Source organism: Gastrolobium bilobum, unplaced genomic scaffold (genome assembly GCF_033153095.1).
Source record: "Gastrolobium bilobum isolate Gb01-03AN ecotype WA unplaced genomic scaffold, APGP_CSIRO_Gbil_v1 utg14708, whole genome shotgun sequence".
NCBI lineage: Eukaryota > Viridiplantae > Streptophyta > Magnoliopsida > Fabales > Fabaceae > Gastrolobium > Gastrolobium bilobum.
The window spans coordinates 458,475-470,005 of NW_026898255.1; the positions used below are offsets into that span (position 1 = coordinate 458,475).

General features: G+C 33.3%; 2 protein-coding genes across 7 annotated transcripts; one reads left to right on the plus strand and one right to left on the minus strand.

Moving 5' to 3' along the window:
* Window positions 1–1,607: 1,607 nt before the first annotated feature.
* On the minus strand, window positions 1,608–7,023 carry LOC133314254 (histone-lysine N-methyltransferase SUVR3). Of its 6 annotated transcripts, none has more exons than XM_061515693.1 (3): window positions 6,317–7,023; window positions 4,155–4,560; window positions 1,608–1,800 (listed from the first exon to the last, which is right to left on the minus strand). In XM_061515693.1, the coding sequence occupies exons 1-2, from the start codon at window positions 6,960–6,962 to the stop codon at window positions 4,172–4,174; spliced, it is 1,035 nt and encodes a 344-aa protein (XP_061371677.1). In that variant the 5' UTR covers window positions 6,963–7,023; the 3' UTR covers window positions 1,608–1,800; window positions 4,155–4,171. The 6 variants fall into 6 exon arrangements, with proteins under 6 accessions (XP_061371677.1, XP_061371679.1, XP_061371676.1 ...); XM_061515695.1 differs by having other exon boundaries at window positions 1,608–1,812; XM_061515692.1 differs by lacking the exon at window positions 1,608–1,800 and adding an exon at window positions 2,332–2,460.
* On the plus strand, window positions 2,469–3,790 carry LOC133314255 (LOB domain-containing protein 20-like). Its single transcript, XM_061515697.1, has 2 exons — window positions 2,469–3,052; window positions 3,479–3,790. The coding sequence occupies exons 1-2, from the start codon at window positions 2,555–2,557 to the stop codon at window positions 3,770–3,772; spliced, it is 792 nt and encodes a 263-aa protein (XP_061371681.1). The 5' UTR covers window positions 2,469–2,554; the 3' UTR covers window positions 3,773–3,790.
* Window positions 7,024–11,531: the final 4,508 nt, after the last annotated feature.

Sequence of the window (11,531 nt, forward strand, 5' to 3'; positions counted from 1 at the left end):
TTTTCAAAAAGAATATGACAAATATTTTACATGTTATACAAAGAAAGAAATATTTGAAACACTCGGATTTTTGTGATATCATGCAATGAAGGTACTTGATATCAAAGATATTAAATCAATGCCCATTTGATATATTTTGAAGGTACAAGAGAAGCAAAGAGTGAATTTGTTAACGATACACATGGTAGAAATGTTCAATAATATGCTAATCTTGAGGTTATATAGCTCAGAAACGAAGAAAAAAAATTCGCTTATTTACATCAAGCTTTCGCGGTACTCATTCAAGACTTACTCGAACTATTCCTCAATAGAAAATAAAAGTTTTGGTTTCGGCTTGTCGGCATAGAAATAGGAAAAAGGGCGATTTTGCACACCATAGTATAAGCAAATTTGTCCTAAACTAGTGAGAAAGCCACACAAGCTTCGGATTGCAAGGAAACATATATTTACGGAAAAGGCTAGCGAAGAGTTAAGAAAACAAGTTGATGACATTTGCAAGAAAAATTTCGGACTAACCTCTTTTTCAAATGAAAACCTTCATTCCATATAAGTTAAAGGCTTGAAAACAAGAAATGGTATTAGGTTTATAATTTATTTTTATTATGTTTATTATGGAGGAACCACTTGATGTTACTCTTTTTTAATCATCAAACATTGAGTTCAACCGAGTATAAATTCTTTTAGTGATGTGTCAATCATAATGAGCAACCAGAAGTTTTGGTATTCCAACTAGTGTGAAGGTTTTTGGCGTTTTGATTTGTCCAAGTAGAAGAATTCCATTGCTGGTATTTACTCCTGTTTGAGATTTGTTGAATTTGGAATACTTGTGTAACCAGTGATTAGTTTTCGAATTAGTATTCAGTGGAATTGTATTGTACTATATGGAGGCAGAGCTAGTAATTAGTTTGGGAATATATTTTGGATTAGTATTGTACTGTGTGGCATAACTTAAAAAGAAAAAGTTAGGGTAATAGTTTTCTCATTTACGAACTCATTTGTACATGTGGGATCCATTTTCAGGAGGAGAGAAAAAAAAGTAGAGTGAAATCCATCTTAAATTTATGTATATAGGAGATAAATATTTTTTTTATGTAATATAAGAATAATAAATCCAAGCTATCATAGTATCTGTTTCAAACTTTCAATACTCTTATTCTCATGGTTTATTTTGTTGTCATTCCCAATTATATATGCCGTTGAGTTTCAATTAGTTTTTGTTCTCATTCCCACGTACACGCGCATCAAGAGGAACTAAGTTAGCATATCAGTTTCAATTCTATCATTCTCTTAGTTCATTTTGCTCCCCTCTTCCATTTTCTCTAATTTGCATTATGGAAAGTTGGAATTCTGAGAAAACCACAACTGTCACAGCTCCAAAGTGGGTTGCAGCAAGTTGCAATACATGTAGTTAAAAAAACTGACAAACTTCACATCTAACCTTCACAAGACTTTTGCGTCAAGATACAAGCACTATCAAGGAGAATTACAAGGCATGAAATGAAATGGTTCAATGCTAGAAATGTTTAATATCAGATTGTTGATGGATTAGGTTTCATGTAGACTAACATTGAAAATTTTAACATCTTACAACATCATACTTTCCCGACCTAAGAAAAGCAAAATTTGCTCAACAAATTGCAGACTTCAACAAACTACATCTATTCATTCCCCTAGCAAAAAAAAAATGGATTACAAACTACATCTTCTATGCTTAGATGTAGTTGTAATTCCAAAATATTTGCAAATAGGTTTTGAGTCTTGGAGAGAAGGAACACAGTGATGAGGAATTGTCTTGTTAAACTGCAAATGAGTCTGAGTTACAAAGAATGTAAAAAAGTAAAGATGAGAAAGAGAAGGAATGAATAAAAGAGTGAGAGGAGAGGAATAGAGAAGATAAAAAGTAACCCCTAATTTATTATTAAGAATAATAGAGGGTTATGATAAATTTAGATAACCTCGTGATATGAAAATAACACATGAAAAGATCCACTCTCACACGAGTTCTTCATGTTTCTTTCATAACCTAAAAAGCCACCCCATGCCTAATAAAGTAGAACTTGCATTTTACATGCACAAAAAGAAGCCGTAAAACACTAATTCGACAAAACACAACATAAAACGTAGCAATTAAACAGCCCTCAATTAATCATCTATTAATTGTATTGCTTGCTAGATACAAAACAAAAAATAAAATAAAATAGCCATGACACCCATACACATTTGATTTTACCATCTCACGCAATGGCAAATCTAGAATTCTAGAATTTTTTATGATAGATGACGAAAAAAAAAAATTAAGCTACAAATGTTATTAGGACTAATAGAAGAGACTAACTATTACAAGTGTTTTTGAGGGAGGTGCGACCGCCAATCCACGCACCCCTCCCTTGGATCTGCCCCTGTTCACACTCAAAGCAGAACAAACACTGCACAATTCTTGTTGTTTCCTACAAAGAAAACCTTTTCAACTTTCAAACAATCATTATTTCATCATCATCATAATATTATATATCTACCATATATGTAACAAACACACCAACAAGCATTTTATCATATGAATGCCTCCCTTTGCACGTGCTACTCACACACTCCCGCACCAGCGTTAACGTTTTCTTCTTTCTCAAAGGAAAAAAGAAGCTTAATACCACATTATTCACCATGCCAACACAATCACAAGACCAACGTGTATTACCCCACAACTTCTCATATAAGAATCAACATCACCAAGATTCTCTTCTGCTCTCTATTACCAACACAAGAGTTTTCACCACTAATGGCATCACCTACGGCACCATGTGGGGCTTGCAAGTTCTTGAGGAGGAAGTGCATTGAAGGGTGCATCTTTGCACCTTACTTTAGTTCAGACCAGGGTGCAGCCAAGTTTGCAGCTGTGCACAAGGTGTTTGGTGCTAGCAATGTGTCAAAGCTCTTACTGAGTGTTCCAGTGAACCACCGCCATGAAGCGGCGGAGACTATATCATACGAGGCTCAAGAAAGGCTATCTGATCCTGTTTATGGTTGTGTATCCACCATTATTGCTTTACAACAACAGGTTGATTGAAATTATATATATAACTTTTGCAGCTTCTATTTATTCTCTTATGGTTATTTTTAACCACAAATTAATGATACAGACTTGATAATGGACTTATTTTATAGCTTCATAAATCAGACATTATAATATGCTATTATTAGTCCCCTAGTTTAAACCTATGATTTTGTGCATAAAACTGCTCATTACTCCAAAATAGATTCGAAGATAAGCTACAAAAAGGGGTGTTTCTTTTGTATGTCTAGAATTACTCTAAATCCATTCTAATAGAAAACAGAGAATTACTCTAAAGTTTATTGCATGACACTCCTTTTAATTTCTTTCCAGCAAAAAATACAATAATAGGGAAAAATAAACAAACAAAACAAAAAAAGCTAACTAGAATTTCATTCATCAATTAAAAACTCATTTTTTCAACCAATTCAGGTGGCATCTTTGCAAGCAGAGGTCACTATGATGCGAACTCACGTGATAAATAGTCGGTTTGGACATTCAAGTGCCCTTCAGCAGCAGCAGCAGCAGCTAAACATGAATGTAGGGCTGCAGCCAGCTTACTACAACAATTCATTTGCTTCCATTAACCACATGAACCCAAGCAGCTTCAACCCTGGTTTTGACCATGCAATGGGGACAGCATCCTCATCACACAGCTTAGAGCCTCTTCAACTCTCTGGGTTGTCCCAATATGAAGAAGAGGACGAGGAAAGAAGGTTTCATTAAGTGTTCAACCATGACATAGTACTTCACCCGTTCACCGTCAATGTGTTGTTGTTTTTGTTTGTTTTGTTACATCCTTTATCCTCTTTTCGTTTCAAGTTCATTAATACTACCCATAACTGTATTAGTATGTCATGAGAATGCTTCCATGATTTCCTTGTTATGTAATACAAACATTTGAAAACTGTTTCTACATGAAGCTCGTGATTCGTGAAACTGTCATGAGTCTGCTGTGGGCTTGCAATGCTTGTTAAAAAATAACGTCAAATTTATAAACACTACCCTGTCCTAATACATAATATCTTAACCTCCAAAATGAGGTCACCTACCATCTCATGAAAGCCAAAATCAAAATTTTCTTTGACAACTATCATAAGTCACATACCTAAACAGTAATATATCTCAAGTGTCTTCTGAGGGCAATGTTCCAAAGCAAGAAGGGCTGTTGCAAAAGCATGGCAAACCATTGGGCCTTTTCCTTGTTTCTCCATAGCTAAAAGTAAGCTCTTCATCGTGTTGGATATCTTTCAAAGCAAAGAAGCAAAGGCGGGGGAACAAAGCTCCTGAACTTCTAACTAGCTTTGTGCTTAAAGTCCCACCGTCACATGAATGATTAACAAACCGTGCCACATTTCCTATTCTTGTGGCATCAATGTTCGATCGCAAGCATGCCTTTCCAGATGGAAGATGCTCCCTTACAACTAAAAGAGCAGAAGAGAAACGACCATGCAATGCAAGTTCATCATAATACTGATGTCTGCTTTGTGCTTCCTTGGTTGTCAAGAGTTCACCTTTTTTATACAGGAAACCATGAATTAATTTTACATGCATGTACATGAGGATAAAAAAATACGCATTTATAAGAACATGACTAAGAATCAAGAAATTATCCGCAATAATCACCTTAACTTTAGCAAACACTAGAAGGTAGTTTCTACCAACCCTCATACAATAATCTAACTGACATACATACATCTGATCTCACCATCATACTTTCTAATTTCTATAGATCTCATCAAAAGAAAGTGTCATTCAGTTCCCCATTTTAGTCAAAATATCAAAGGGTACCCTCAGTATTAAGTAACACATGGAAATTATTTTGTATTACTCTCCTTAGTTTCCAAATCACCTGCCTATCCCACCATACCAGTCTACCAGCAGTTAACTTACAACAACTCCATCAGTTCATTTATAGATTTCAAATATTCATACTCAACATATTGATTTCACCTCCTAAGTGGTTGCCACAAGCAAAGACCTGCTTTTCAACTAGATCAAAACCTTTTGATTGCTTCAGAGCACCAGAAAGAGATTCCTTAACTGTAAATATCAGATCAAGACATCAACTCACCCGTTACCTATAGTCCATCATCATAACAAGCTACCTTTCATGCAGAATATAGCTCAGTTAGCAGTGAGGACCCTCTGACATATCATTCAAGGCAAGGTTGTAAAAGTCACGATTCAACATGTAGAATCATATGATTCTACTAGCAGATATGGCTTGAATGATCAAAATCACAGCAGAAAACTCGTTTCGCTTGGATCGTGTTCTAGCACATATGAAGAACCACCAATTTCTGCTCCTTTGTGACCAAAAAGTCACTACTTTGAGTTTGTGAAACAGCCTCTTTGCAAAACTGCAAAGGTAACACTGTATACAATCAACACTCACTTGCACGCTCGCAAAGTTGGGGAACCTTATGCACCGGGGTTTGCGAAGAACCACCAATTTCTTTTCCATGATATAACAGCTTGAGGGGGATTGCCGAGAACTATTTAATAGTGACTAGGTTCATTATAAAGGAAAAACCAATCATGACCAAATTATATAATTATAGTAGCAAGGATCATTGTATTTATCATCCCACTCCTATAAATATTCTATTACTGTTACGTAACACGACAGTAACTATGTTTTCTACACATGCCTCTCTTTTTTCTCAGTCTCAACCGATACGACAAACAATCGAACTAACTACAAATAAAAAAAATAAAAAATAAAAGAATCCACAAACTTCACATTTTCATGACAACCATGTTAGTCATGCTCACATTACTAACATAAAAGCATCATTTTCTTCCCATCCTTTTCTTATGTTTGGTCTGGACACTGATTTTCTATACCTCCTGGTCTCCCACATGTTAGTATATAGTGTAAGAAAATTCACTCTTCACATCCTAGCTGTAGAAGCATCCCTGTTTTTCTCTTGCTTTCTTCATTTACTTAACAAACATAACAAAATGCAACCAACTCTTCCTTCAAACACAATGACAAACAATGTTCTCAAACTCAAAATATCCCACCTAAGACCAAAAGGGTAACACTAACATCCATTCAAAACTCTTACCTAGACAACAACAAAATTCAAACATACACACAAAGATATGCAAAATAACCTTAAAATCACCAATAACATTTAATTAAACTCAAATTGGAGGTAACAAACATAACATTCTCCAACAGTTAACATTACCAAGTGAGTCCCATTCAAAATCAACAACAGGAGGAGACAAATGAACAATGATTTTCCAAATTACAATTACCTGCATACTCAAACACGAATTCCCCTTTCCGAATGAACTGGTCAGCCCACACACCCCACCCTTTCCTCTCATCCCTCACAATCTTCACCCGAACCGCAACCCCTTTCTGGCTCGACCGGTTCCCACACTCCGGTCCACACCGGCAACCCGGTCCACACTCCCTTCCCACGTCATCCAACCCATCCAACCCCAAACACGGACAACCCGAATCCCCACAAGCCTCGCAGCAGTCACACCCAGACATCACGCTACGACCCAACTCGTCAACCAGACTCACCGATTCCGACCGAAGCTGACTCGGCGCGGAAGGTGAAATTACGGAAGAGCCCCAAGGTTGACGCAAGAGCTGGTGGGAGGGAAAGTGGAAGGAAGGGGTGTAGAGGAAGTGAGCGTAAGGGTGGTCATCGACGGTGTTATGAAATGGGATTGGAAAGTTCTCGAAGGTTCTAGAAGCATCGGAGGAGCGGTGGAGAGTGATGGAGTTGGAGATTTTGCGAAGGGATTTGCAGCAGATGGAAATGTTGGCGAGTTCTGTTGGGGTTAGCCATGGTAGTACCAAGTCTGCACATTGAAGAAGAAGAGAAAGAGGATCGTTGGGTTTGTAGTGCTTTCTATGAACAGTTTCTTCTTCTTCTTCTTCTGCCATTTGTGTTGGTTGTTATGAGATTGAGATCATACCATTTGGTTCATAGTTATATTTACCCATTGTTATTGAGGTTTATTCTGAATGAAATCAATTCAATTGAGAATGGAATGAAGTTTATTCTTCGGCTATCAGTTACTTTTTTTTTTTAATTCTCTTTTAGTTTCTTTTCTAACTATATAAAAGAAGGATTTGATATTTGTTATTTTAAACGACATAAGTTATCTCATTTAAAGAGAGAAGACACAAGAAATAAAATTATGGGGAAGAAAATGAGTGTTTTTTTTAATTTAAATTTAAATAAAAAATATTATTTTGTGTCTATCTCTACATTAAAATAACGTAACTTTATGTCATTTACAAATGATAAATACTTTTATAAGGGAAAAAGAAAGAAATTAGGCTAAAAAGGTTAGATTTGATGTTTGTCATTTTAAATAACATAAGTTATGTAGGGAGAGATAGACACAAGGAATGTAAATCATAGGAGAGAAAGTAGTTGGTTCTTTTTTTAATTTAAATTTTAAATAAAAAAATTATTTTGTGTCTATCTCTTTCTTAAAATGATATAACTTTATGTCATTTAAAATAACAAATTTTTTTTCCCAAGAAGGTTTTACAAAAAACTATTATAATCAAAAGCTTTTTTTATAATAAACAAAAAAATTAAAAACAAAAAATTTATAAGAGGAGTTTTTTTTAGCTCTTATAAGCTTTTCTTGAATTATGTGTTTTTTTAAGTAAAAAGCCATAAATATATAAAAAGAAATTTTTTTTTGAAATATGTGCTTTTAAAGTAATAAAAAACACTTTTCTGTTATATAATCACCAAATAAATTTTAATTTTTTTTTAACTTTTTTTTTTATTTTAGCTTAAAAGTAATTTATAGCTTAAAAAAAAGATAATCCAAATAAGCTAGCCTAATTTCTTATAAGAAAATTTGTTTAATATAATATATATAAAAAATGGGTAGGATTCACTTGTTTTCTTTTTCTCTATTCTCCTTAGTGGGTCTTATCCATTTTTTTATATGTTAAATGAGATAAATTGTCTCCTGCAATATGAGAAACAATATCCCCTTAATTGATATATGTATATGGATTTAATGTTTCCATAGTGAATGTAGATAAGTTATCTATATTTACTTTCAAAATGACGTCATTTTGGGTTGAAAAATTAAAAAATTATAATGAAAAAGACTATTATAACCCCGAAACAGATTATAATTACAAAAATATCTTGATTTCAGCTTCAAAGCAATGTCATTTTGAGCTTAATGTAAATAACTTATTTACATTAATAACTTATCTACGTGTAGAAAAAGCAATGTATATTATAGACAAGTTTATAATCCTGTTTTGTCTTGAATTACTTATACTCTTATTTTATTTTTTTACTCATTTATCGTTTATATTTTCTTCCATCTAAACTCATCCTTAATACCTATAGAAATTAAGTTACTCTACTTATTTTACCTTTCTACGAATAAGAAAATAGAGTGAGGATAAAAAAATAAAAAATAAAACTAAATATATTGAAAAATTAAAAAAAATAAAAGAAAAAATAATAAAAGAAAAAACTGTCAGATATATCTAAATAACAAAAAAAAAATAGACCATGGACAAAAATAATAAAACCAAATATATTAGAAACATACAATAGTAAGGAAAGAGAAAATAAAAAATAATAAAAATAGTCTAAACAAAAAATGGAATAAAAAAAAGATCAAATATATTAAAAATTTATGACATTCAGTTCTTTTTTTAATTCTTTTTTATATTATTTTTTCTTTCATTTCTTTTAGCAGTTCTAAATGTGAAAAAAATAAAATTAGAGAAAAAACCAAACATATCTAAATAAAAAAATAGACTAAAGACAAAAAAAAAATAGAAGAAAAATATTAGTGATTTCTTTCTTTTTCCTATTTTTTATTTTTTTTATTTCTTTTTTGTCCTCAATCTATTTTCTTCTTTTTGATTTAATCTATTATTATTTTATTTTACTTTTAGCTTTTAGCTTTTTCAATATATTTGGTCTTAATTTTTTTGTTCTTAATTTATTTTATTTTATTTGATTTAGATATATTGGATTTTTATCTTCTATTTTTATTATTATTATTTTTTTTTTTATAACAATTTTTATTATTATTTTACTTTTAGTCTTTTATGCGAATGTCATAAGTTTCCAATTTGGGTTTTTGAAGACAAAAATGAGAGAGCAAAAAATCAAAAAATGTGTATTAAGTGAATGAGTTTAAAGACCCCCTTGTTTAGCCTAATACATTCAGCAAGCAATAAGCCAAAATGCAGTGTTTAACTAACAAAATATAATGACATATCAAGCAACACAAAATGCAGCACACACATATAGTAATATTTAAGAAAACATCACCATTTTGTAAATACAAACTCTCAAACTCCACCTTATTTACAAAATAATAGTGCAAGTATATGAAGCATGAATTATCCTAGCACCAGACACACAAACACTATTTAGACTCAATGTGCAAGAATAACAATACTGCACAAAATTTATTTACTGGAACCACCTTAGTCATTATGTCTATTGGATTAATTCCAGAAGTAATTTTGCTAATTCTAATAGTTCCATTAGACATTATATCTCTTATAAAGTAAATCCTAAGATCTATGTGTTTGGTCCTCTCATGATAAGCACTATTCTTAGATATATGAATAGTGCTTTGAGAGACCTCAGGGACACCATTACCTAAACCTAACTCACCCATGATACATGTTAACCATATTGCCTCCTTCATAGCTTCGGTTAGAGCTATGCACACTGCCTTAGTTGTGGAGAAAGCCACTATGTGTTGTAAATTTGACTTCTAGCTCACGTGATTTCCACCAACCGTGAAGACCATTCTTGTTAATGTCTTCTCTTGTCTAAATCTGCAGCATAGTTAGAGTCACAATACCCTTTAACAGAAAAAAGTATCAGTATCTTGGGCGGTATATTTCAAACAGATATCAGAAGTGAAATTCAAGTACCTAAGGAGCCATTCGACAACATTCCAATGTTCTTTACAGGGTTTACTCATAAACCTACTTACCACACTCAAACCATGTGCAATATCAGGCCTAGTGCTAATCATGGCATACATCAAATTACTAATGGCATTAGAATAAGGTAAATTTTTCATGTATGAGGCTTCATTAAATGACAGTTCATTGCTTACACAACTAAGCCTAAAATAAGCACCAAGAGAGACATTTACAAACTTAGATTCATGCATAGAAAAAAGTTTTACAACCTTTTTAATGTACTGGGAATGGAAAATGAATAATATTTTATCCTTCTTAATTCTTATCCCTAGTAATGTTTGTGCCAAGGATTCTCTTGGCTGGATCAAGAAACTTCATATCAAACTTTTTCCTAAGCATTTCCTTAAGTTTATCAATTTCACTTAAATTTTTAGATGCAATAAGCAAATCACCCACATATATCAGAAGATACACAACGCAATCATCATTTACAAAGTTGTAATACACTCAATGATCATAATTTCATCTAGAATAACCATAGGACAACACATACTTATAAAATCTCCTATACCATTGCCTACGAGACTATTTCAGCCTATACAAAGATTTTTGCAGCAAGCATACCTTGTTTTTTAGAGCCTTTCTTTATGAAGCCTTCTAGCTACTCAATAAAGACAAGCTCATCCAACTTTCCATGTAAAAAAGCAATTTTCACATTAAGTTATTCTAATTCTAAAGCTCATGCAGCAAAAATGGACAAAATTATCCTAATTGATATATGCTTCATTACTGGAGAAAAAATTATCATGATAATCAATATCCTCCACCTGTGAGTAGCCTTTTTGAAAGTTCGAAATGGCCTTGAAGGCCGATGCATGCAAGAGGGAAAAACAAAATTTTTCTTTGCGGAATATACATGCACATCAAGATCATGCTTTAGGAAAGCATGATGTTACCTTGTTCGTGAAATCACAAGATGATCAAGGCCGGTTTGAAGGGTTCAGACCCTCTAACGTTGATCCACACCACCCACTCGTCTAGGTGCAAGAACTCCTTCTTGTGAAGCCACCGGATGATCACCACAAAGAGGCTTGTTAGGCGCTCTATGTGTGAAGATGGAGGCTAGGTGAAAGTGTTTGAAAAAGTGAAGCTCTCAATGTGAAAGCTTCACAAGTGGCGCAGGAGAGATGAGAGAATAGGCTAGGTTTTCAGAAAAATCCTTGGAGGAACAACTATCACATAGGTGCATAAGAGGAGAGTATTTAAAATAAAATACCAATCAAATTTTTCTCCTAAAAATCTGATCATTAAGCGCTAGATAGGAGAGAGAGAAGTGGAGCTGTTTTATTTCAAAAATTGCTAACAGGCTCCTAGAATATTCTCTTGAGAATTGGTTCAAAACCTATTTAAAATTCTGATCAGAAATCTTCATAAGATCAGCTATATGGTGCGCCCCATATAACCCATAAAGGTGACCAGATACATCTGAGTAGTTGCATTCAAATTTGAATCAACTCACTCAGATTTTCTCTCAACTGATTGAATCTTCTGGAGCTGATTTAGATGAGC

Excerpts from the sequence above, each read along its gene's own strand:
- LOC133314255 (XM_061515697.1), top strand. The coding sequence starts at position 2,555 with ATGAATGCCTCCCTTTGCACGTGCTACTCACACACTCCCGCACCAGCG. Across the intron at positions 3,053-3,478 it reads TTATTGCTTTACAACAACAG|GTGGCATCTTTGCAAGCAGA; the intron begins GTTGATTGAAAT and ends CAACCAATTCAG.
- LOC133314254 (XM_061515693.1), bottom strand. The coding sequence starts at position 6,962 with ATGGCAGAAGAAGAAGAAGAAGAAACTGTTCATAGAAAGCACTACAAA. Across the intron at positions 4,561-6,316 it reads ATTCGTGTTTGAGTATGCAG|GTGAACTCTTGACAACCAAG; the intron begins GTAATTGTAATT and ends TGTATAAAAAAG.